The 27,715-nt window shown below is 36.4% G+C and overlaps 2 protein-coding genes across 5 annotated transcripts in view; one reads left to right on the top strand and one right to left on the bottom strand.

The window, feature by feature from the left end:
• The window catches only part of Rme-8 (Receptor mediated endocytosis 8), a 30,140-nt gene extending 25,189 nt beyond the window's left edge, over nt 1-4,951 (top strand). For both annotated transcript variants that reach the window (XM_053759128.2, XM_053759129.2), the window contains 6 exons: nt 484-656; nt 1,140-1,377; nt 1,921-2,088; nt 3,744-3,890; nt 4,148-4,370; nt 4,503-4,951. In XM_053759128.2, coding sequence (XP_053615103.1) covers nt 484-656; nt 1,140-1,377; nt 1,921-2,088; nt 3,744-3,890; nt 4,148-4,370; nt 4,503-4,576 — 1,023 coding nt within the window. In that variant the 3' untranslated portion in view covers nt 4,577-4,951. The remainder of the gene's footprint in view (nt 1-483; nt 657-1,139; nt 1,378-1,920; nt 2,089-3,743; nt 3,891-4,147; nt 4,371-4,502) is intronic.
• Nucleotides 4,952-7,635: 2,684 nt separating this feature from the next.
• On the bottom strand, nt 7,636-20,844 carry LOC128677951 (tyrosine-protein kinase receptor torso-like). 3 transcript variants are annotated; one of them, XM_053759132.1, is made up of 15 exons: nt 20,314-20,844; nt 16,344-16,389; nt 15,743-15,882; nt 14,507-14,747; nt 13,953-14,020; nt 13,745-13,883; nt 13,149-13,600; nt 12,469-12,580; nt 11,233-11,357; nt 10,643-10,829; nt 10,061-10,235; nt 9,432-9,863; nt 9,005-9,142; nt 8,500-8,676; nt 7,636-8,143 (listed from the first exon to the last, which is right to left on the bottom strand). In XM_053759132.1, the coding sequence occupies exons 1-15, from the start codon at nt 20,494-20,496 to the stop codon at nt 8,119-8,121; spliced, it is 2,640 nt and encodes an 879-aa protein (XP_053615107.1). In that variant the 5' UTR covers nt 20,497-20,844; the 3' UTR covers nt 7,636-8,118. The 3 variants fall into 3 exon arrangements, with proteins under 3 accessions (XP_053615107.1, XP_053615106.1, XP_053615108.1); XM_053759131.1 differs by having other exon boundaries at nt 7,636-8,129; XM_053759133.1 differs by having other exon boundaries at nt 7,636-8,129; nt 20,483-20,844.
• Nucleotides 20,845-27,715: the final 6,871 nt, after the last annotated feature.

Genomic DNA, 27,715 nt, shown 5'->3' with positions numbered 1-27,715 from the left:
TAGTGTGGGACCAATTGTATAAGCAATGTAGCAAAGTGTTATTTATTTAATAAATTTCATTTCAATAATGTCATTTGAATGTGACGTTTGCTGTGGGCGTGCGAGGAAGGGGGTCCGCGTTTGCGGTCTGTAGTCAATGTTCCGCCGAGTTGCCATTAATTAATTTTAAAAGATGACTTTTTTGTTCTCCTAATCAAGATTATTCCTTATCCAGATAAGTATATGATCATTTAATATAAATCAAAATTGGCCTTTGTCTTATTTAAATGAATAGGTACTTTATCACAGATTTATTTATTTTTTAATGAATAGGCGTAGTGACAAACACCTAAAAAACTATATATAGAGGATGGACGAGTGTAACCAAACGAGATAGAAGATTTCCATATAAGTTTTCGGCTCGCTCGTTTTTCTTATGTATTTTTGTGTACCCTGTACCTAGTTTGAATAGTGAGATGTGAATATCGAGCCGGTCGTGTGCAGGTGCAGCTGACGATATCGCGCTACGTGCCGGCGGTGTTCGCGGAGGCGATGCGCGCGGCGGGCGCGGCCGGTGCGCTGCACATGTTCGAGCGCCAGCACGAGCACCCCGAGCTCGTGTGGACCGACGCTGCGCGCGCGGCCTTCGCGCACAGGATCGCCGCTCTGCGTGACAGGTTTCATTCATATATATATTAGGACAAATCACACAGATTGAGCTAGCCCCAAAGTAAGTTCGACACTTGTGGGATACTAACTCAATGATATTATATATTATATAATAATATATAGATAAAAATCCAAGACCCGGACCAATCAGAAAGAGATCATTTTCCATCATGACCCGATCGGGGATCGAACCCGAGGGACCTCTTGGTTCAGAGGCAAGCACTTTACCACGCTTACCTCGATTTACAACTTTATTGATTAAAAAATACCCTTGACCAGACAAAGAAGGATGCCATACTCTAAGAGAGACCTACGCTCAACAAAGAAAACTTGAAGATTAAATTTGGCTGATAATTATGAAAGATCGTGGCGTTGACATAAATCTCATTAGAATCAAGAAACGAAAAATTTCTTTTTCTTCAATAAAGAACAGAAAATCGTCGAGAAAGAAGAAAAGTCTATATTCAAATTTCATTAATCTTAATCCACAGCCACCAATCAAACCAACTCCGCGACGCCAACGCCACGTTCGAAGACAGAGAAGCTCTGGAGCGCGCCGCGAGTGGAGCCAACGAGGAGGCGTGGGCTCCTCCGGGAGAAGTGGTGGTGGCCGGCGTCTACCTCAAGCTGTACCTTCAAACCCCCCACTGGAACTTGAGAAGTCCCAAAAGGTTCTTGCAAGAATTATTGACGGAAACGTTCAATTCATTGAATAAGGATTCTTCAGAGGTGTGTTTGATTTGAATTTTGATATGGCATAATTTATTTAGGGAACTGGAGCTTGAGAAATTCTTATAGGTTACTGAAAATATTGTTCAGAGATATGATTAGGTTTTTTAAGTTTGGAAGACTTGGGTTCTTCCAGGAGAATTAATTTGTTGCTATCTGCTTTAATTTATACTTTAAAATTTGCCTGCAACTTGTGAATTCAGCAAAGATTTTGCAAGAATTGCCGACTGAAACTTTTGTGTCATTAAATAAGGATTCTAAGATTCGAATTAAATAAATTTATATTTTCTATTAATAAATAAGTTTGTTTCGAATTGTGATGTAGTATATTTAATTTAGGAAACCAGATCGAGTAGTCATAGTGCTATTATGTTTATTTAAATAAATATAATAGCACTATGAGTTTAAATCAATATGATTATTAAATAAATATATTTTTATTATACCTTCAAATATCCAATCGGAGCTTGAGAAATCACTACAATCTATATCGAAAATTGTTAAGGTGGTTTGTTAAGTTATAAAATGTGAATATATTTGTAGGGCAGCCGCGGCGACGTGTGCGCGCGCGCCCTGGCCGTGCTGCTGCGCTCCAAGCCGGCGCTGGGCGAGGCGTGCGCGCAGCTGGGCGAGCTGCCGCGGCTGGCGCGCTTGCTCGTCTCCAGTCCGCGACATGCCGTTCCCGTGCTGACGGCACTCGCTGACACACAGGTAATCATTTCCAGGCTTTTCTCGACCATTTTTTCTAATTGCCATAGGGCTTAGTGCGAGTTTGCTTTTCACTTATTACCATCGAATCGATTCGAAGTGAGACGCAGCGAACCAATTGCAGTGTGGTCGTCGTTGCGTCACAATGGCGCCATGTGATTGGTTCGCTGCGTCACACTTCGAATCGACTCGATAGTGAGATGTAAATAGCATCCCATTTTTTCAATAAGCTAAAACTTACATGAGTTTATTTAGGCACTTAAATAAATATACTTGTGTTCGGAGAGTGAGGTGTTGTTGGATGTTGATGTTGAGAGTAAAGGCCGGTGTAAAGCACTTCACTTTATTTACACGAAACAATTATAATAATTAAAGAATTCACCCGCTCCGTGGAGTTGCAAATATACACTAAAAGTAAGTAAAATTGAGTAATAGAGCGTCGACCGATCGGCCGACGTCATAGGTGTTCGGTTACACCGAACATGTTCCCGAGGGGCAAGGATACCGAAGGATGGGGTGCATCCCGTACACAGCAAAAAATAAAGTTAAACAAGTAAGAATTAAGTTAAGTAAATTAAACCGAATCTTCATCGAAAACGATTTTGTTGAACACTGTTGAGGCTCCAGCTCCACGACGGCCGGCGCGGGCGCCTCCGCGAGCGGTATACTCCAACTTCTACCGTCTTCTAATTACTATGAATATAGCTGTTGATGTTATTATTCCCACAATTAAATAAATGAGAATATAGTCGTGTATGTGGTGTATATCTTGCGATGAGAGAGTTGTTTCTTTCATGTTTCTAAATTGCTCTTCTAAATCTTCATGTAATCGTTTACTTTCTAAATCTGTTTCATTGGGGTCGCTGTTTTTCTCTCGATCGATGGCAATATTAATAATGTGGTTGATAGACGCCACTACTGGATTCTCAATGTTATTTACAACGCTCAGCTGACTTTGATGACGTTTGTGTCCATGGATTGTAAAGTCATTCGCCTTGATGACGCAGTCGTCTTCCAGGGAAATAATGTTGGCATTCGCGAGCTCGTGTGCGGTAACTTGAGCCCCGCATATTGTTCGGACTTGACACCTCGTACAGCAAAAATATAAATATAATATGTATTTTTGTTAATCCAATCCACACATTTTTGCATTCTGCTTTGCTCGTCCTGCATTCATTATTTTTATTCATTAAACATAGATCTCTATCTGTCTTCATTTTATAGATTGGATCATGTTGAACGCACATGAATGTGTAACTATCTCGGGATATGCATCTTTCCAGACTTTCTCGTGTAAATGGCACATAACTATCCTTTTGTAAGTTGATAGCTACATACTCGGATAATGGCGTAATAACTACGATGTTATTTTCTTGCATTTTCGGAACTGGTATAATGTTGTATATATGGACAAATCACTATCAAATTAACCAATTTTTGATCTTTTTTTTTACAATTCTCAGTCTAGCAATAAGAAGAAGAAAATTGGTTACAGCGACAAGGCCGTCTATTGCACAATATATTGAATAATGCTTTGTGTGTTTTGTAAATGTCTTAAATGTAATGTAAGTATATTTACTTACATTATATTTAAGTACAAAATGTTAAGTACATAATTATTATTGTGTTGTTAGTTTAAATGTATTTTATATTCGCAGGCGTGCGTGGTGGCGTTGAGTCAGACGGAAGTGATGTCGGGCGTGAAGTGCGCCATCAAGTCGTGTCGCGGGGTGGTGGGCGGCGCCTGCGAGGCGCTCGCCGCCATCTTCAGCAGCGCCGCCAACACCGACCGCCTCGTGCTGCAGGTAGGTGAGAGGAGAGGGGGGGGGGGAGGTTCAAGAAGGTTTGAGTGAAAATTACTGAATATCACAAGTCAGCGTGACGTTTTTGGCCGGGCATTGAAAAATAATTGAGTAAAATTGGCATAATCTCAATAGCTCAGTGGTTAAGAGCTCTGGTTCAATTCCCGATTTTTTCATCTCGTTATTATTTTTTAAGAATCGAGTAAAGCTGTAATCGAATGGTAGCTAGAATTTAATAACAATTGAATATTTTTCCCCAGGCATTAGAATGCGACCTGATAGGCGAACTTCTGTCGTTACTAGAAACAAGACTGGACGGACAGACAGCCGCTCATTTAGTGCGAGCATTGAAAGCGATGTCGAGATCGGTGCCGCACGGGGACAGGGTGAAGGCGGCGTTGGCTAAAAGCGCAATCTGGGATCAATACGCTGCGCAGAAGCACGATTTGTTTATTACCGCTGCGCCGCAACACGCTCTTACTGGTAAGCCTTCATTTTTTGTATATTATACATTGATTTAGCATAAGTAGAAATATATATGACCTCGCCGGGAATCGAAACGGACCACCACGTTACGAAGGTAGTCAGGAATTTATATTTATCTTGGTATCATAGGTGTGCCGCAGTCTGCAGGCTACCTCACAGCGCCGGTGAGCGACATTCCCGCGCAGCCGCCGCCCATCGACTGACCGCCCCACTTCTCGCTCACACGCTGACATGACGTCATCAGACTCAAAACTACCCGCATCTCGATTAAACACAGATCCGCTTCGACAACTTGGGTAATATTTTATCATCACTTGTTCTCGTTATGTTGTTTGCCATCGTGATTATAAGGGCATTCGGCAACCGGTTTGTTTTTTGATTCCCAGAAATCTGTGTGGATTTAGGATCACGTACGCGAATAACATCACTGTTGAAGCTCGTAATATTTTTCGAATGTTTAGTTTTCGATTCCAACTATCTCATTTACTTATTGCAGTGTTGTAACCAACCAATCAGTGTGGCATTGTAATGTGATTATACTACAACGTCGCAGTCTTATTGGATGGCTGCATCTAACTGCGAAAAATTAACGAGCTCGAGTTTGAATTGGAAACTCGCATTACGCATACCGAAATCCGTGAATGAGACTTGAAAATCCAATTGGCGGATTTGAAAAAGGATTTCAAAATTTAACCCTTTATAACATTAACCAGATCTCTTTTGGCGAATAAATAATACAAAGGAATCTCATGCATCAGAGGACTTTGTTCTATTATTTTGTTTAAAATATTAAAACAAACAAAAATATGTCATATATAGAGTCTGTATAAAGTATATTCTTAGTCCTCTATTCTATCTATTCATGTTTTTTTTTCCACATTTTGTTTGATAAAAAGTTTTTTGAAAATATATTCGGAACTTTCGCTTTGACTTGAAACTGATTTCCTTATACAAAAGCATAATCGGTTAATTGTATAAATAATGTTTTTAATCGAAACTTTACCACTTTTTCTTTAAAAACATTTTTGGTGGGTGTAGGAAATGCCCAAATTAAATTAACCTTTTCTCAGTTTGAATACCTAACAACATCCTTTATGCACTGATTTTAATTCAAACTTTATATGTACAATTTATCTGCATTTGAGCAAAAATAGGAAACACATCAAAATCTGCGGACGTATTGGGTCGTATTGTATTTATGTAAAATAATATCCAGTCATTATGTCTTGAAGCGTTATATTGTGCTTTTGTATAAAATTATGTAAGCCCGAGACGATAACTCTTTTCTTCATAAAAAAAAATTCTTGGCAAGTCTTTTTAGTTATGTTTATGGTATTTGAATGTCAAGATAATGAAATTACATATTTACAGAACAGAGTATAACTAAAATAGGCCTTTTTATGAATAATTGTGTCTTTTACTTTGTAAATTATTAGAATCATTGGACGACGCAACTGATCGCATGACACGATAAGTATTATCATCCAAAGCTCGTCATAACACGTGTATTGTATGTAGTTACATGATCTCTCCTAGAATGGGCGGTACGGTCAGCAAAATAAATAGCTTACAGATGACAACTTTTTGTATAGCAAATTAGGTAACGTAACAATATAGAAATAGTGTTAGGACAAATTATAGTCCTTATATGAAATTTAAGATTAAATCTGATGGGAAGCTTGATTATTACTAATATATACCCAATTATATTATTTCTAAGTGTGACATAAAAATCGTCGCCACTTTTAGATATATTTAAATTTGAATTTTACGTCATTATAATTTCATTTGAAAATTGAGAAAATGGTAAAAACATCACTAATAATCCTATCACTGAATGCTATTTGTTCTGTGGGCTGTACAAATGATTTCAATATTCCTATATTGTTAGAATATGTTTTATATCAACGTGAGCATAGAATTCGCACTTTTGTAAGTATATACGATAGAAGATAAGTCGAAAATTAGGGTAAATACTCACAGATTATATTGTATGATCACAATTTTATTTGATTCCGTTTGAAAATCATACTTTTGTATAGAATCTTGCCATTCCTCTACATTGGGTCTGAAATCTGATATACTCGTATAGCATATGTGTTATTGGATTGACAGTTTATGATTCAAAATTTTGTCTATAGTCAATACAGTAGATGAAATCATATTTTTTATGCATGTTTGTATGTTTTATTATTATCTTGTGTTATTAAATTATTTTGCAAAACGAAAATTTTCAAAAGTGAAATTGTCTTTTTTTAAGTGCAACATTATGATTTTTATTTCAAAGAGATAAAGAATTTTAAATAAAATAATATTATATTCAACTAATATATAGAGCAAAATTATTATTATCTAAATTATATTATCGATAAATGTTTCGTTTTAATGAAATTTTTAGAAAACAAGAATATGTTTTGTAAAAACACAGCAATCATACTAGTATTCTTCAATAGATATTTGCTGAACTGTTGATTTTATTCATATCATAATTAAGCCGTATGTATGTATGTATGTATGATACTTTACGAAAAGCTATTGTGTTTGCTCATATGAGTACGTCCTAAGCATCGGGAACGATATGGTTTTTAGATTGTGTGTCCCAGCGTTTGTACAATAAGATTAGGTTTCGGTTCCAAGTGATATGTAGACATTATGTATAAGTATGTATAACTGCTGGAACACACGATCTGAAAAATTGAATAGAATAGTACGGAATCGACCTAGTGAAGGTTTGAATATGGATATTTTTGTATTTAGTACTAAGCGTCGTTGTAAAATATATGAAATTGATATGATTACTAATCTTGTTTTATTTAATCCTTGGAAGTTTTGGAACCGGTTCGTGAAATAAAAAAGGTTTTTTTTTAAAATATAATGAAGGTACTTCAAACGAGCATGTCCTCCTTAAATCTAGGTTTTCTATCACAATTTACAGTAAAACTATAAAAACAGTGTACTTGAAATAACACAGATATAGCAGATCTAGCTTCTTATGAGTACCTACCTAATTTGTATACGTTACACAGCCATTTAGTACAAAATTAGGCAATGGAGTTACTTACAGTAATTCCGTTGTTAAAATTAACTTAAGTACCTACCTACTTAGATGTTTTTTTTTACCTATTGATAATGCCAAAATGTGAAGCTCAAATACAGCATAGAAGGAATTTGCAAGAATATTATCAGAATTATAATACAAAATGTAGTCTTGAGGCCGTGGGACGGAATAAACAACACATAAAAGAAAAGACACAAGACAGAATAAAAATTATTCACATGGCAGCTGTAATTCGCATATTTAAAGGGGGTATATTTCCCTCATCCAATTTGTACAACATTGCTAGGGCAAAGAATTATGGAGTCGCAATTAAAAATTAAAATAAAATTACTTATAGGATGAATTTCTATGTTATACCGCACATTATTTACGAATAAAAATCATTTTTCTTATACATAGTCGTGAAATTCTTTTTCTTAATAATACAACACTTAAACTAGCTATGCGCCGGGCTTCGACTACATGAGAATTTCAAAGATAAAAAACAAGTCAATTTAAACACGATTTATGTTTAAATTGACTTGTTTAAGACAACACACTCAACTCAAATTTCAGTTCAGAACCAATAAGTTGATGTTTGGAGTTGTGTTCAGGCGACGGCAGAGGGCGCGGCGGGCGGCGACGAGTAGTGGTTGTGGACTGGCACCGCCCGGCACGGCTGCGAGTAGCATTCAGTACGGGACCAGCCTAATTTCTCTCTGAAATGGTGACACTATCATTTATGGTAAAAACGTACTTTTTTTATTCAATGGGAATGGCGTACGATTCTAACTATGTTTATCGAGCTGCCTTCGAGGATTGAAGTTACACAACAAAGTTATTTTAAAATTAAATTAACTTAAAATTTTGGAAGACTTTAATCCTCTTTGGGAATGTTATTGCTCCCTATCAGATATTAAGGCGATGTGTCTCTTAGACGTTGTACAACATATGTGGTAGGGTATCATCTCAGAAGTTTACTGCAGGACATGGGGCTGTCCCAATTGAAAGCAGTTTAGACTAGCGGCCACGTACAGGAAAGTGGGAGGATATGGAGTGGTGTTATTCTGTTACGACGTCAATACTCACTTGATCATTCTAACGTATCTGTTGCGGAGCGTGACAGGCCTGTCCTCGATCATCTCCAGAGATAGATAGTCGCTTGCGCACGCGCAGTTGAGCAGCTCGTCCAGTCGCCGGTGGAGGGCGCTGAAGGACGGCCGCGCGCTCGGCTGCACGTGCCAGCACGACAGCATTAGCTCGTATCTGGGTGTATAGTGGTTGTTAGGGCCTGTTTCACCACTTTTTGGAATATGTCAGTTAGACCTATAAAACCATTGTGAAACACAATTTTAACGTTATCTGACAGCTAAGTTACCCGTACATATATGCTATCAGATACTTTATCAGCAAGTGGTGAAACATGCTAAAACATTTTCGAATTTCTTTCCTTCCGCCATGCTTGTGTTTTAATGATTTATCTTTCACGTTATAGTAATGTCAAATAACAAAATAATACTTCTCAATTTGTACTCTGATAAAAGTTAGTCTCATAGTGTAGTCTCGATGAATAATTAAATATATTTAGACTCACAGTTCCCTACTGCAGTTGTTAGGCCTCTGCATGCGGTACCCCTCGCGGAGGAACCTCAGCAGCCTGGCGGGGGGCACGTCGGGGTACGGGGAGCCCCCTACAGTTACGATCTCCCACACTACCACGCCGAACGACCATCTGGTAGAGAAGAACTTACTGTTATAATTACTATTAGACAATCTCCAAGATTCGGTAAGTGCACTTATTTATTTACTTTGTTGTTATCAATGAAATTATTTAAAAAATCATTCAACGGAACATAATCCTATCTCTGATTTTCCTAATTGTTAGCTAGGATTTCTGCTACATGCTTTTAACATTAAATTCAGCATTTGTATAAAAGTAGTTACGTCTTACTTGAACAATAAAATCTAATTTCGGACAGGTATTTCATTACGATATTGATAACCATATTAATCTGACTTACATATCGCTCTTAGTGGTGTATATCTTCCGTTCTAGAGACTCCAACGCCATCCATTTTACAGGTATCTTTCCGTTCCCTTTCTGCTTGTACTGGTTCTCCTCATACACGTCTCTGGAGAGACCGAAATCAGCAATTTTCAGCGTTCTATCCCTTGCTACAAGAATATTCCTTGCAGCCAGATCTCTGTGAACCACTTTGTTTGACGCTAAAAAGTCCATTCCCATAGCTATTTGGCGACAGAAGGAAAGCAAATCTCTTGAAGTCAACTCAGTGTCGCAGATTCCTTGGAGGTCGTACAACTTGTTGATGACCAGTTTGGAGTGTTGCCTTTCGAATTTGCACTTGAATAAGTCGTTCCTGTACTCGCAAGATTCAATGTTGTTGTTGTAATATTTCGCTTTTCGTTTGGACACCATGACGTCCCATATACATCTGTGAAAAGTGTACTAAATATTTAGAAATGAAGAGCACTATAGATTTCCTTACTCAACTTGCATCCATCTGGTTGAGGATCTAAGTAATCACTGGGAGTGCCGTCAATGTAAGGTATGGATCTATTTCTTATATGCGTGAATTTATACGTAAATAGACGCCAAATCGCAATGGTACTTCTAACATTAAGGTCCTACCTGAGGTAGCTGAGCAGATCCCCGCCGCTGCAGTACTCGGTGAGTATGAGCGGGCGGCGGCCCGCGCTGCACTCCACCAGGTTGAGCACGTGCGCGTGTCTGCCCACCGTCTTCATCAGCCGCATCAGGTCTATCTCCGCGTGGAAGGAACGGATCTCGTCCTGCGTTGGAAAATCTGGAGCGATAAATTCGTTTTTTTATCCGAGAGATTTAACTGTGCTACATAATGATTTATACAGAACTGCTAGGTGTAAAAGGCACTCTCAAAATGTATAATTTTTTACACATTTAATTTTGCACAATATTTTTTACAATTTATTTTTCTATTGTGATGTGATGAGATTTCGTATTTCAAGGGTTCATTTTCCGGCAAAAAATGTACTTATAATCAGTTAACTTCTCTGTGGTTATGGGTGTGTAGCGCTCGTTTTTGACTTTGTCCATCGAACTCGAGATACAAGTATGTGTGCTATTGAGTGTTATCCATTTATAGTAGGAAACGCAATGTCAATAAGAAGAGAATTTTGCCATACATAACATAACGCTACTGTCAAAGTGGGAAAATTTGAAACTATCACCAACCTTTGAGCATCTTGACGGCAACTTCCTCGCCAGCCAGCGTGCCGCGCCGGACCACTCCGAAGGCCCCCTCCCCCACCACCTCATGCAGCAACAGCCGTCGGGACCCCACCTCCCAGTACTCCTCTGTTCTGGAAGATTCTACGTCGAATGTCTCCAGAGTGTCCTTTGAAGGCTTCTCGTCTAAATCCTGCAATGAATTTTATTTAAATTCTAGCTATAAGGGGCTCCTATAGGATTTTTGGAAATATATTTATGTGATATTTATATACTCGTATCAGTTATAGAACTCGTGAATTTCTATTGAAACCTGTTTAGTGAAACTTACTTGATTGAGAAACCATAACCAAACATAACCTAAAATTTCACACATCAATTAATAGGATTAGAACTTTCTCAGATTAATTTCAAAGTCTTTGATTGTAGATTGTAGACTAAGTTCTTAAGAATATACAGCATATACTCGTATAGGTAAATACAAATTCCGTCAGCTGTTACCTTTATTTTTCGCTGGACTTAACCGTTGTGATCGTTGTGACTACGGATTACTATCTTTGTTTACTTTTATAAAAGAGCTTTAAAAAGTAACGTACCAGGAAATGTGATCGTTTCTGCTTGTCAGCTCGTCGCTTCCTCAGGAACATGACACATCCCACAAGGAATATAATCGCGGACAGCACAGCCACGCTCGTTATCAAGCCGGTCAAGTTTGATCGCTCTGCAACAATAGAAAATCTCCTAAATGTTAGGTCGAAAGGAAATATTTCGATAATATAATATTGCTGACGACTATGGGATGCAGTGATTGCCTGCCAACTGGCAACCCGCATACTCGTTTGCCCACTATGCTATATATATAAAAATATCCATTTATATTGGTGCGAGTTTTTGTTAAGCTCCTACATAACGCCGAATTCAGATGAAAATGTACAGTACAGTACTCCGTAACGATGAACGTACAATGCAAAGTTTTTACCGTAAAGAAAAACCAGTAATGTTCTTCAAAAAGCCGAAGTTTGGCGAACTGTGCCTAGCAAACATAGTTTAGTGACATACATCTTGTATTATTATTGCTTGTAAAAAAAAACGTAAATCTCGGTGAATTAAATGAATACTTCTGTTACTAAAAGTTGCTATAGGTAGTATTTCGTATTATGATCAGAATATACAAATATACATAGACGATATTTTTTACGGGAAAGGAGGCAAGTTCCCATAAAACGAGACATGGAAATCACTAGACGTTGAATAAATATTCCCTTATTGCATAGAAATACGAATTATTCATTGTGTTTTTATACCTTAGCCTTGTGTGTGAATTATTTTTGAATAAGTATGTAATGTATGTAATGTCTAACATTTATCACGGAAGTAAAAGCACAAGACTTACAGCTTATATATCTCGCAAATAAGTTTTGGTTTATCTATGACGGAGGGTTTTACTCTATGTCTGTGCTAAATCTTTCATCCGAGTGTTTTTCCGGTTACTTCCTATGCGTTTAAGCATCGGGAGCCCAGAATCCGGTTTCCTACAACGTTTTCGGCATTCTTAATTATCAAACCGTTGGCACGTACCTACCTCTATATGTTCCTTGACATTGTCGATATGTTTGTGTCAAATTCAAATAACCTACTAAATGGCTACTGCTTGACTCTGTCTACCCCGTGCAGGATAAAGACGTAATACTCAATATGTGAATTGTCTGTATCTGCGCCAAACACTCACTATTTTTTCGCCAAAGACAGGTCTCTAAAACATGCATCGTCGTAAAATGTTAGGTTTACATTCTTTCCGTTATTTGGAAAACAGAATGAACTGTGGCACTCACCTGGAAAAACGGCGTTCCTGCTCGTGCGACTGCTATTTTTGCCGATTACATCAATTATGACGTAGTAGAAGCCTTCGTCTTCTATGTTTCTTATGATAGCTTCTTTTACATTCTATAAAAAGAAATAAATTTCAAAAAGAAATACTTTTCAGTCAAACACCTATTACCGTTGGTAACATGAAAATATACTTGTTTCCGCTTTAAATAAAATTATTCGAAGTTGGCAGGTAATTTCTAGAAGAAATTCCGAGAATAAAATCTAAATATTATGAAACTCGATAGCAACACAACGACTAAGTACGTCCAAACATTTAGCTACGATGAATAATTTCAGAATGCTTTATTAAATTTGGACTACGTAGGTCAATTTAGACTAAATCTAAATTCCATGGATTTAGCAAGTACTTGTTGTACGGAGTACCTACTAATTCATGGCTATGACTATAATTTACCTATGACAGCTTTATACATGGAGACTAACGTAAGGAGACATAAGTACGTAACTATACCAGTCGGTCGATTCATACTTTTTCTAATCTGTAAGCAACGCTGCGATATACTATTTTTAATTTCTAGATAAATCTTTTACTAGTCTTAAAAAAAAATAAAAGTTTTATCTAATCTTTCTCGCTGTAATATTTCCCAACATATCTACGTAAAAAATCTATATCATAACTCACCCCTGGAACCTTCACACTCTTCCTGACATGACGGCCCACCAACGTCACATTGTATCTATCAGGTATGATCTTTGGGGGCACCCAGCCCACTGTCACGTCCCAACCGTTACCAGACTCTGTGGCCATCAGGGTAACGTTTTGAGGTTCAATATCAAGAATATTTACTTCCCGAGCGATTGTAGCCGTTGCAGTAACTATTCGATAAGCTTCAATCGCTGAATGATGAAAATTTTCTTGACCTGATGCAGTTTGTGCGTTTTCTTGGCCAGTGGCTATTGCAGTACCGGTATGAACACTTTCTTGTTCAGTAGCTATTATAGTATCTGTACGTTCATTTTCTTGAACTATAGCTAATGCAGCACCGATTCGAGCATTTTCTTCTCCAGTCGTCATTAGAGTAACGATTTGAGAATTTGTTTCGTCATTTGCTTTGATTTGCTCTGCAGATTTATCTATAAAGTGGTGTTTATTTTTAAAACACAGTTTAACATTCACCTGATAAGTGGTGGTAATATGAAATTTAACTTTTTAGATATTTCTTAGACTATATATTTCGATAAATTTAAGAAAAATGTTAATCTGAAAATAAATTGTACCTGAGCATGTTGCTTCTTGGCAATCAGTTTTGTACCCGATGATATTGATTCCTCGCCAGTCGGACAAACGAAATTCACACTGTACTTTTACGGGGAGATTTCTCACCACCCAGGAACCTCTCTCGTTCTTTACGTTTGGCTGAAATTAAATTTGGCTGCATTATAAGATTCAAAGAAGAAAATAAAGAGATTCAAGAGTCAATCTTACCCATACGGTCTTGTCAATGATCTCTCGATTTTCACAAGAAAATATTACATTATAACACGCAGTGCTAGCTGGAACAAACAAATAGTTTTATTTATTTCGGTGGTAGGTATTTTCATTGATTGAATTAAGGGTAATTTATAGGCTGATTAATAACTAGATTATAATTCTGATATGTTGTATTTGAATGAAAATAAAATGGATGAAATGTTTTTCACTTAAAACAGTACAAATAGATGTTATGTATAAATAGATTGTGTGATTAATGTTAATACATATGTCTAACACAATTGAATTGAATAGGCGTTAATTTATTTTAAAAAAATATTATACAATTGCAGGAATCTAAATATTAGTTATATTAATTATACACATATTAGCTACATATAATGTTGCTGTGGTTCTGGGTGTATTCTGCAGGTTTTTGTGTTTGGACAAACACGTAGTTGTTGTTGTTCATTATTAATGTACTTATTAAAAGTAATTTCGTGCACTAATTATAGTGAAATGAATATCAATCATATCTATCTGTATCATAATCGCTTCAATCAACTTACCATCATTTCTGTCCCATTGAAACTTAGCTCTGACGGTAGACCTCGAACTATCTTCAAATTGCAACTCCTTGCTTATCGAATACTCATTGGTAGATTTCCAAGGCAAGACCTCAGGACCTCGCAGCCAGGGTGAATGCTCCCCTTGGCTGTTGAGGGTGGTTGTCCAAACGGTATAGCTTCCACCTGGCACGGTAACCATTGAACCATAGGATTCGTCTTTCTCCTTTAGACTGTAGTTAGTCTAGAATTATTAAATTACATTTTATGCGTGTATTTATCTTAAATAGTAATTATACTTATGGCATAAGGTGAAATGTGTATAGTATTAAATATAAATAATTTATTGATAAAATAAAATAAATTGTGTAAAGGACCCAATATAGCACCCCGAGGAACACCCGCAAAAAAAATAAGCATCCAACTGCAAACGAAATCAAACTGCATTCTGTTATGCAGTTATGTATAGTATCTGTTTTGCATATCTTCTTACAATTAATTTCATACTTCTGCGGGTATTTAACGTTATGCGTCATAAGCTATGACGCATATATAATGCAAAAGTAAAAGTTTTGTAAAATGATCGCCGTTATGTATGTAAATGTTTATAACGTCACTTTCGCAAATTGAATATTGTGACACAAAGAATGAGAAGAAATATTATATAATGTGTTCACAAAACCAATATATTTGTATAGAAATATTTTAAATTTATAAATTGATAATAAATATTTTTATGACACTTGAGTTACGTAATAGATAGCAATATTTTACCTAAATTATAGGTACTCTTCATTATTCTGTGCTTGAGTCATCAAAAAAATATTTTATATATCTATACTATTATTATAGAGTTAAGCGTTTGTGAGTTTGTATGTTTGAGGCGGGTAATCTCCGAAACTTCCGAACCGATTTCAAAAATTCTTTCACCATTAGAAAGGTACATAATCCAAGATTGCTATGGGCTATATTTTATCTCAAAATTCCCACGGGAGCGAAGCCCCGGGCAACATCTAGTTTTTTTATAAACAAAATATAGGTTTATCTGTCAAACATAAAGATGTTTGCCATTTGCAAAATCTTGCAAAAATTTCGGGCCTGTTTATTCAAGGACAGAAATAATGAAGTCGTGTCAAATATAACTTGAGATTTTGTAATCAGGTGGGCCGCATGTCTGTTTGCTTGCTCAGTAGGATAAAAATACGGGATATGAAAACCTAATTAAAACGTCATACTTACGATATCAGTGACGTTCTCATTGTTAGGCACTAAGATCACCAAACGCCAGGGGTCCTCAGTCGGTGACAATCTAAACGGTACTACATCTTCCAGTCTACACAGTTGTATGTGTGGTGGGTTTAATGGTAGTACTGCTTCGTCTAAAAAATGGAAGATAAAAATTATGTAAGATTACGATTTCTTGCTAAAACCTATTTATGTGAAAATATTTTTTTATTTTTTACTAGCGGCCCGTCCCGGCTTTGCTCGCGTAAAAACATAATAAATTATACACCTAAACCTTCCTCCGGAATCACACTATCTATTGGTGAATACCTCATGAGAATTCCTGCAGTAGTTTCTGAGTTTATTGCGAACAGACAGACAGACGCCGAAAAGGACTTCAATTCATAATATATAAGGATTACACACTTATGTGTAATAAGGATAAAAATATGTGCCATTGATATTTGCAATCACCGCAGCTTATTTATTTATTTATTTTATTTTATTTATCTTATGCTTAAGCTTTGTGAATGGCAAGGATTACACTTTTTTACGTAATTGTATACCTACCTATATAGAAAAAAAAGCGCAATACTTATGTACCTACTATACTTACTCGAGAAGTTTTCTTTGCATTTGTGTAACCAGACGTCAACATTTTCCTGTAACAATGGAAATATTTCTTAGTACTTGGATATAAAGAAGTTCCTATAGGAATGGAGATTTGCGGTAGCTATGTAAAATTTTTGAAAATGTTTTTAATTGGAACTATTTAAACCTAATATATTCTTACACTACCTACTATATTATTATTTTTTTAAATTTCATTTATTAAAACTTTATATAACACTAGCTGATGCCCGCGACTTCGTTCGCGTAGCCGAACCTTTTTTGGTAACGAGTCAAAATTATTTGAGATATTAAAAAAAAATCTTTATCTATACAAAATAAAACTGTATGAGGGGCCAATAGTGTACATTGAATGTAAATACAAAAAAATACTTCTAGGGGTCTTCATACAAGTAAGATGCCAAAAATATGATTGGCGAAATGACGTGGTCCGTATCACAAAGCACAGAGCAGATGGCCGTCATGTCCAGTTGTCCACCACGGTACGTACCGGTACAGTCAATAGCACATCAATCTACCCAAATTCATTGCAAACTCGCCGCTATTACCGCGCCATAGAGGTTCATGGAGGGTAACTTGATGTGCTGTTGACTGTACCTACGTAGTCGTAGGCATTACATAACAAATATTTTTGTGTTATGGCAAACAGCTATTTGTTAGGTCTAGTCTATAGATTTTAGTTTTGTTCATAGTTATCTAGTCTAAAGATTTAGTTAGATATTTGTTTGGACGTAGCATCTATATGTACATTCTGCTGTGATTCCAAATGCTGAATAATAAGGTATCTGCAGAATTCATTGTGACTTACGTCAATATCGACGGTTTCCGGAGCGTATATAATTATTATATTCGGTATAGGATTTTTACTGCGTGTGCTACAATTTGACCTACGATATTTGTCACATTTCAGTCTCTTTCTCTCATCCTTTTGTGTTCCTGGACCAATAGTAGCCCACTTATGGGCATTTAGATCTTGAAGATTCGTCTCTGATTTTATCATTCCTACCTGACTTCAACTCTCTTTGTGGAAGCTCTTGCTGCTTGTCACCTGTCAAGACATTTCATTCCTTGGTCACCTGAAGCTGAAACCTGACTGAACAAAACCATGTTTCCAGTCGTTTTGGTTAATATATGGTATACAGTGACACCCATCCATAGGAAAAGCTTGTGCCCCAGCAGTGGGACGTTTTAATGGCTGTTGATGATGATGAAAATGCAGTGAGAGCGCGCATTGTGTTTTCGTTGTTTGGCGTGGTTCGTACAACACGCCAGGTATGTTACTACATTGCCCACAGCTTACACATGGGCCATCCTGAAATGCAATCTGCGTATTTAGAGCCGCCAGTCTGTTAGTCAGGCCACGTGATTGAATCATTCCCGCGGGCGGGTGTTTGTCAACAACCAACTGAAATACCTTTGCTTCTCTGTTAATTGATTTTCATTTATATCCATTTGATTCGTTGATGCGTGTAAAATGCTACATTAAATAAGTCATAAGGTTTTTTTTTTTATTTCAAATGGCAGGATTTTGAAAGCAGTTTGAAGTTTTTTGGAAAACACCCCATCTACTTATAATTTTACAATTGTACGTAAAAACTGCATGTGAAGGTCCAATTTTTGATTAACTGCTTTGTCTTTGAAGATAGCTACTGAAATAGCTATTTATTATCCATCATATGCTAACACTGGTGTCAGATTTTATTCAAGTCGTCTAAAGGCAGATAGTCGCATATACACTAGGGAGCTAAACTGTCAACCAGTGTGCAGGTTTCCTCACGATGTTTTATTTACTTCACCGGAAGCAAGTGGTGGTCTATAAAAACTACTATATAGAGTTAGATATACAAACTCATATGTGGCACGAGTAGGACACGAACTTGAACTTTCGATCCACAGGCGGGCGTCTTAACCATTATACCATTACCGCTTCAAATAGCCATTTAGAAATAACGATATTTCTGCATGCCACCTTTTCTAAAGCAAGGAACTCAGTTGGCGAATGGTATCGGAATTATTATTATTCTTTGTGTCTGTTTTCAGTTGCTTGCGTACAAAAAAAGTATTTATTTTTTTCACCCATTTATGTAGTTAGTAGACTCAACCGTAATATTTATTGGTTCCAACTTCTAGCGTTGTTTTTTCACTCTATCCTATTGTGATATCTGGATTCATGACGTGAATACAACGTCACTCTTAAAAACCTAAAGTCCGATAGATATTTGATCACGGGCAATTGTGCTGTTTTTTTTTTAATGTGACGCATTGTTTTTATTTGATAACTCGTCTACGTCAGAAGTAACCCAGTGCACTGCTTTTAAGTGTGTGTTTATCCTATGATTCTAACTTCCATATATGTAAATTATTTATTATACGTTAGCTATACCATCTCGCATAGAGTTGAAAATAGTAACTTTCTTTAGATAAATGTAAAGTTGCGTGCCCTAAAAATTATATAGAAAGATTTATTTATACAGATGATTCATTCAATAATTAAAGTGGGATTGATGCCTAGAACTGAAAAACCATTGAAACTCCACCACGATACACAGTTGGCGCTCTCTCGTTTCGGAAGCCTAGAGCCACTTCCACGTTTGACGTTGAATTTTCATTAGCATTGATGCAATGTACTGTACTGTTGTGCTGTTTACTTGCAATTCTGATCAGCCTGAAAATTATATATTGAATAAAACATTTTATAAAAATCCAAATATCCCGAAATACTGTATCAATTACCTATGTGTGTGTGTGTGTACAGAGAGTAACAAATACCTATAGTCCGGTAAGAACTTGTCGCTGCTTCACTGTTGAAAAAGTTCAAGAAAAAGACTTTTCAAACAAGTTTATAAATGTCGGTCCGTACATCCATACCTTGTCATTATGTATATCTTGGTACCGTATTTAGGTTGATTTTTTACGCGGACCCTGGGCTTCGGGGTTTCATAGTCCCGAATATAATCGTGAACATGGGGGGATGAAAGATAGGTACCGTTTTAGTAGGTATTCACCTTTTCTTTGGTTTTTGTTTTATTTTTATGATTACCTACTTATTCCTATGGCTTTTTTGTCTAAATTAAGCTATTACAATATGCGTGTACGCATTTTACAGTCATGTACCTACTAGGTACCTAATATTATGTAAAACAATATTTCTAACTAGTGATATCTGATAATGATAAGCTTTATGATTTTCAATATGTGTAATCTCACGCCTCCCTAAGTGCATGTGTATTATTGATAAATATTTAGTGTATAAAAATTCTTCATATTTAATAAAAATAATTTATTTATATAAAAATCGTACACTCGATAACATGATACGGTTTTTGTACCACTGAATCCTAATGTTCAATGCAACTACATAGGTACGTTTTTAAAATAAAAGTACACTACAATTTTATGTCCTAGGACTTGATTACTTAAATTAATTCTACTAATATTATAAATGTGAACGTTTGTGAGGATGTATGTGTATATGTATGTTTGTTACTCTCACGCAAAATCCACTGCAGTAGAAAATTTTACATAAAAAAGGAACAAACGTACATCCTCACCTCACAAACTTTCACATGGACCGATGATGAAATTTGGTGTGTACCTGTGTGTGTAATTTCATAATCGGTCCATGTAAAAGTTACAAATACCTGGAATACCTAACACATAGGATACTTTTTATTCAAAAATTCCCACGGGGGCGGAGCCCCGGGCGCAGCTAGTAGTACCTACCTAAATAAAATAATTTCGAATTCTAGTCTTATATGATAGTTGTTCTTTTCCCAAGTATTATCAAACTTAAAATTAAATGTTACTAACTAAATACTTACAAGTACCTAATAGCTACTATCTGTATCTTTATATATATACATATATTTATTTTATCAAAGTAACAATTAAAGGTTTTAATAGCATCTGTATGTAAATAAAGGCAATGGTAAGTAGATTAGACCGCTGAAGCTTACAACAGACTCTTCGTCCAAATAAATCAACAGGTCCCTGCACACGTCTTCCGCGATGATCACCATGTCGTTAGATATTACAGAAGTGGCTGCAACCATAATGTCAGATGGCTCCATTTCAGCCATCACAGAAATGTTTATTTCACATAAAATATTCACTAAAATTACGTACTTAAAGGGCGTCATAATTGCACTTTTCGGTTTTTAAAAGCTTTGTTACTTTTAAACGTTAGTAAGGTCACATATTTTATAAATAGTCACTTTAACTAATTATGTAAACACAACTAGGTACTTATGAAAAAAGTTACGATTTTTATATTTCACTTTAGTTGAACAAAATTGAAATATGTATTTAAAAAATACAAAATTAAAATAAAAGAAAAATAATGTGTCGATGTTGCAAAACGAAAATAAAATATTCGAATTCGGAACAGTTTTTCCAGTGCTGGAAAACGCGCGCGTCGCGGAAGCGTGCGTTGAACTTTGGCGCGAAGTCGAGCGCGCGGCTCTCGCTTCTGGGGGCTACTGGGGCGTATTTATGCAACCTCCACCTGAGTATGAGCATTTGAGCTTTGCGTTTCAGGGGCGGGCGGCAACAACCCTACACAAGCTTGCAAAGTTGGACCAAATGTGTAATTGCACCAAATTAGTCTCGCACATGTCTCGCACCTCTACTTGGTGTTTTGCTTTGTGGTACCAACTTCCAAGTCGTTCTATCCGATGCTAAATCAGCGCTTCTTTGGCCTGCAATTGAATTCCACAGCATAATAAAATACGTAGTTTTATTTGGCTTGTTTTTGTAGTCGAGTATGCACTGAACGTGCCATAAACAAAATATTTACTAAGAAACAGTATACAACCATTCTACTTCTTTAGTTAATTTGGATTGTGATGGCATATATTAATAAAAATTGTGTCATTCACAAAAGTTTACGTCGTTATTACGCAAATTACCTAACAATTTCACAGGTTACGCCGTGATTCACCGACTAACAACTCATATAGTGCGTCAATTAATGCGTGCGATCGAATGATCGGCGAGCGACGAATATTGATATGTAAGTAGGTAGGTACTTTCGTCTCTTCTCCGCTTCTACAACGATGTACGACATTAAATCTTTTGATAATAAAAATAAATAGGCCGCGTATAATATACCATATCAAAGCAACTGTCCGGGTTTTGGTGATAGAAATTATGAGATCTCAATTCTGATGAATAAAGAGCGAAGATCTTGGCGCAAGCTGATGTGGGGTTAAGAATAAAGTACTATGTACCTACTTAAAGCGATAAGTACCTAATCTTTATAGCTCCTACACACAAGCCGCATCATATCGGCGATTGCGGCGAACTCAAGACAGATGCCGACCGCGAATGTACGTTACATTGCCTAGTAGTTTGTATGTTAGCTTTTTTAACACAATGAAAATATAGTAATAAACCGTTACCTATTTATGACAAATATGGCAAGCATTAGATACTGTAAGTAATTTTGTCATACTTACCTACTTTTTTAAAGTATGTTATTTTGAAGATAGTTTTAGCAGTTATTTGTTTTTGTGTTTGCTAGATTTTTTGTCTATTTTTTAAAATTATTTATTCATCAAAAAATACCGCATCCATCTCTGACTAACGAAAATTATTCGTACATCCATCGGTGAAGGGTTCGTAATCCGTGGCAGTGAACTCTATCGACTACCGAGGTCAGAATATATTTGCACATGTCAAGTGACGATGATACGCCTATCAAATGTGTAGGACCCAGGGGGGTGAAGCCACGAAGGGCGAATTGAGAACGTGTTACTATATGCTTTACTTCCGGTAAGCGATGTAAATCGAACCATTAAATGTTGTTCTTAATAAAACTAATAAGGTATATTTATAGGGCTCAATTCTGGTTAGTTGTTTCTACCACAACAAAACTCCCACCCTTTATATAGTAAGCAGTTGAATTTCAGCCGCGAACTGAAGTCCTATTGAAAATAGAGTTACTAGGTCGAAATAGTAGTCAAAGTTTATTCAGAAATTAGATCTTTACAGGAACTGTTGCTGCTGTCACACTTGAACAGGTTAAATTTTAAATTATATAGGTACTTAATATTTTTTGAAAAGCTATAAACTACTGGAATTTCGGAACGAGCATTGCCGAGAAGAAATGCCAAAAGAAACTCTGAGTTTCTTTTGTAACAGTGTTGGTCATCTTATAGTGCTGGGTTAGTTAGTCAAACAGAAATGGGAACCAAAGAAAGTGGAGTGTCGTCCCAGACGGCCGAAGGTGACCGGCTACCAGGTGTGAAGGGGACTGCCTGCGACCTCCGTCACACTCGGACTAGGGTTGCCACACTGGCGATGAAAAAAGGTTGCACCACTTTTATTTTACTACTTTGTTAAGTCACTAGTATATGATATGCCAGCTCGTTGAAAAGATTGCCAAACTTTGGCGGATTCGGTATACATTGGTGATTTTTCATTGCAGTAAATAAAAGCACTCATACTAATTACTCAATGTTCACGAATTCGCATCGGCATATGTCTGAGTTAGGCGACATAGTGTGAAGCTAGCAATAGCTATATGTACTAGAATCTAATGTGACTAGAGAACAAAACATCTTTCATCCAATATTGATTGATAGATTCTTATCTCACTTTATATGGGGGTAACTAAATATTGAGAATCAAAACATGTGCTAAACGTGGCCCTCAAGTTTCACAACTCCTGAGTCTATCTATCCCGTGGGAGGTAAAGACGTGATACTGTATCTGTTCTGATAAATCATCTGCTGCTGATGAAGTTGAGATGACTGAAATTTCATTTCGTTACAAAATATTTTTTTCAGTCGCTTATTTGTTTTAAAGTAAAAATATGAACTATTTTCAATGGCTTTTTTTGCTTTTTATGGGTAGTTACCTAGTACACTAACATAGTTATGTCCGGTCAAAACGCGATTTTCTTAAATTTTCTATAAACGTGCCTCAATTTGCTTCAGAGTGTGTGTGTGTACGCTAGGTCCGATGTGTTTTGTTGGAACTGGCAGTTGCCAGTATCTGGTTAAGGTTGCCAGTTGGCAACCCTATTCGGAGGCGGCTCGTTTACAACTCATTATAGTATCGATTGTTATCTCAGATTCCGCGATACTTGACCTTATGCATGTGATGCTTGAATGAGACCGTATTCTCATTTTATTCGTTTTTGGAAGAGTTAAGGTCAATGTTTATTAATCTGTAAGCCAAGTGTAAATCCGGTGGATGGATTGGAAATGGATTTCTGCGCAGGAAAAACCAAGATGTAAAAATTCTACATAATAAGTACTTATAAAAATAATATGGAACACATCCTTACTATAAAGATTTACATTAAGTATCTAAGTAGGTAATGCTGTAATTTTTTTTTAAGGTAGGTGTTGCGGGAATAATTTATTGATAGTTAAATATTTTTAACTACTACTTAATAATGTATTCTAAACCCACACGAGCCTTCATTAATATTTTTTATTTTCAATGGTATTTTTTGTTCCAGAACTTAATTTTATCAATACGATATTGATGCATCCAATAATAGAAAACCTTGATGTGCGTAGGTTTTTTCAAAGTGATATGAATATGCCATCAATGACATACTGTGTAGATATACCCACTTATCCCGTCTGCCTATCTATATTTACTCGTAAAATGGCTAGATATAGTCCAACTATCCCAATCCCAACTAATATCATAAATATACGAAAGTAACAGTATTTGTTTTTTACCTCTTCACGCTTTATCTGCGTAACGAATCTTCTTGATATTTTGCACACATGTAGTTTTCAGTACGGTGAAGGAAAATCAGTCGAAGGCGCGTGCTAAAGTTAGTGCTCTTTTTTCATGGCTTGTTATGGCTGGTCCGGCTCTCGCATAATTTGCAATATATACTTTAAAAAAACATTATCAAACAATAAAATGGACTGTTTCTGTGATGGATTATAACCTACTGACTGTGGTCAGTGGTTGTGATGGTAAACCGCTACGGGTAAATTTAATGAGGAATATTAATTGATATGACGTGGCGCGTGGTTCCAGCTCAAGAATACGACCACTCCAGGATGTTTTACCAAAGGGACATAAACAAGGGGTGAAAAGATAGGCAACAGCATTCCCAAAGAGGGTTCATGTCACGCCGGTCGTATTAATCTTTTAAAATTTTAAGGTGTATTTTTAAAGCGAATCCCCGATCTTGGCAACTTCGTAGGTAATCAAAAGGAGTGCAATTGAAGATTAATAAAAGTGAAGTATAAACTATAATAATAATAATAATAGGTAATAAATATCGTAGTTATAACTTCATTTAACTTTGTGTTTCCTCTCAACATGGTCAGTCGGAGATCGTATTTTATGTATGTACATATTTTATAGGCGCCGCCGCCGGCGCACGCTTACAAAAACACTAGATTTTGAAATTATAATGCTAGGGTAGACGTCCTGAACAATGGCTCCTTATTTATATACTTATCATTGAAATAATTACTGGCTCTACTACTATACTACATAGTTTAGAGTCAGTCTGAATAAAATAATGGAGGGTTTGGGCAACATGGAGGGCGGGACAAGGAAGGCTATACCTACCATCCTTACATATTATAAAACAAAGTCTAAGATTTTCATGCGGTCTTTACCAATAGATAGAGTGATTTCTGAGGAAGATTTAGGGGTATAAATTATTATGTTTTTAAGCGAGCGAAGCCGGGACGGGCCTCTAGTGTTCTGATAAAATATAAATTTTGACTACGATGTCCTAAAATGCCGTTGACCCGGACGTTGACCTCAGTCGACGTTATAAGTATTACGTATAATTACTTATGTAATGAGAAAGTTTTGACGACCACAAATTAAAACCTGAATTAGCAAGGATATTGCCGTTTTCTCCCAAAAAACGAACGTAGCTAGACGGAAAATAAAAATGCAACTCATTAAATCTATTACACCAGCTGAGTGGGAAAATCAATATATCTAAGTTTATGTACGAATAATAAAGCACCTGTCGGTAATATTATATTGCAATATATTCTATAGTCATAAGTTATAGGAATCACACGAAATAAACATTTTCAATTTTATTAAATGTTAACTACCGTTCCGCCTCGGTTTCGCACGGGTGCAATATTATGTAAGTATGTTATATGCATAAACCTTCCTCTTTAGGTAGGTTATTTAAAAAAATCCGCATTTAAATCCACTGCGTAGTCAAAGATCTAAGTTTACATAACGACATACATAAAAAAAAAATAACGCTGACTATATATGGAACACTTACCCTAAGTCTTACGTCCGTAATGTCCGCCCGCGGTCGACTGATGAAAAAATGACTTCGATATGTCTTTGCGAATATTTAATACATATCTACCACACGTTTACACTTCCCTGCCTTCCGAGAGGCAGAGAGGCAGTTAGGCACCTATTTCCAAGCCTATGAATGCCAAATAGGCACACACAAATACAGTGGCCTATTTCTCAACAGGCCTATGAAATTGATTAATTTTAAAGTTAAATCGATTGGTGTTTGGACATGGCGGCGGTTACACAAAAAAGCTTTCAGTGTTTTTTTTTTGTATGATTCCCCACTAGAATGGGACCACTCCACCACTCCATATCATTTATTCACATACCTAATATTAGATTCTCAAAATAACATTATTAATATAGCCAAAGAACATTTTATGATGAAACTTTAAAATTGTAATCCTAAATAAAGTATTAACTATAAAGGATATTTACATATTTGATACCTTCAACTAACTCTCTACATATTTAATCTTCTAGAAATTAAAGTATAGTTACCTATTTGAATTCATTTATTTGAATAAGTAGTTATACTTAGTTCGTGGTAATTGGAAAATTCACGCGGCGGGTAAACAAACAGGAGATCGGCATTGAAATAATAAAACGCAGAAAATTTGTCGTGTTGTTCAGGCGTGCGCGCATGCATGATTAATCTTTTCATCCTTGATCGCTGAAGGTCCGCGCAGCTCACTGTCAATATATGTAGTTTATTTTAAACTTTTCTTGAAGTGTTCTCTGCGCAGTTTTATAAGTACTCTTGCTACTGATAGGTGACATGAAAAGGCGAGGAAATTGTTGTGACCGAGTCGCAAAATAACTTGAGAGCTGACAACTCCTTATTTATACTTAAGTTACGAAAGGAACGTAGTAGACGTTACTTATGTAACTTTTCCCCTTTCCGTTTTGTAATTTTTTTTAAAATAAAATTATTCATTCATTCACCTCTCAACGAATTAACTATTTGGATAATATTTATTATAGTGACTTGAACAAAGTTGTTTAATTTCAGATCGTTTCGTCGTAGTCGAACACCATCTATCTAAGTAACTTTTTGCACGCGTTTCCAAACTCCGCGCCCCGGCGCATCGTTAATTATGTACTGGGAAGTTATTTAATTATGACATGTCTCATGTATCTGTATGTCTGTTTGTGTCATCATGGCTCTCGAATGAACAGATTTTGGATATGGACTAGCGGAAAACCTCGTTTTCTTTTGTTTAAAATAAGCAACAAAAATTGTTGCTTATGTATAGTTGGTATATAATTATGGTTGGCTAAAGTTATTGTCCTTGTCAGTTGGTAGTGGTGTCCTGTGGTAGACACCATCTAAAGGCCATCGAACCTCTATAAATTTGAACAAATTTATTATAAGTAGGTCTGCGCCTTGATGACTCAACCTAAATATTTAAATCAATTAGGTACTTTGTGTATTTTTATTACCTGATTAATTTTAAATCTGTTCAAATTCCACAGAGTTCGTGGCGCGAGGTTGTCGCACGCTAAATATTCTAACCCTTTGGGTTTTGACCTGCCTTCAGTCTACCCTGGGTAAAAAATGGTCCATGATCCGATCATTGACCAGGAGTAACCAGAATATTTGTTGTAGACTCAATGATTCCGATCACTGCCCTTTGCAGGGAACCTTTATCAACTACAAAACAGCTGGCCCAATTCCGGGCGGGTCATTTATTTCCCTTCACACTATAGCACTACCAAGACTTCGACTGATTGTAGTACTTATGGACCAATAGTTTAAACATGCCTGGTCAGGCAGTTGGGATGTCAATAATTGAACATAGTCTAGGAACGGATTATGTACCTAAGAAACTGACCAGCGTGAAACCAGATACTTTAGGATAATGGCCTAATTAAAATTAAAATCAACCGACCTTTATATAAATACGTACCTATAGCTACTTCGAATTTCAGGTCGCCGACCTTCATCAGTTCCGTAAGACAATAAAAATTGTTTTATTTTTTTCTAATGCTGAGGCAAAGATATCGTTACCTTGGTGTGATCGAACAACCTTCGGACATATTTCATACCCACGGTCGATGAACTTTAATTCCTTGTCGGCTCATAGAAATGTCGTT

This window comes from Plodia interpunctella, chromosome 18 (genome assembly GCF_027563975.2).
Source record: "Plodia interpunctella isolate USDA-ARS_2022_Savannah chromosome 18, ilPloInte3.2, whole genome shotgun sequence".
Lineage (NCBI taxonomy): Eukaryota > Metazoa > Arthropoda > Insecta > Lepidoptera > Pyralidae > Plodia > Plodia interpunctella.
Note: the sequence above shows the minus strand (reverse complement) of the source record. Positions and strands in the feature narration are given on the sequence as shown.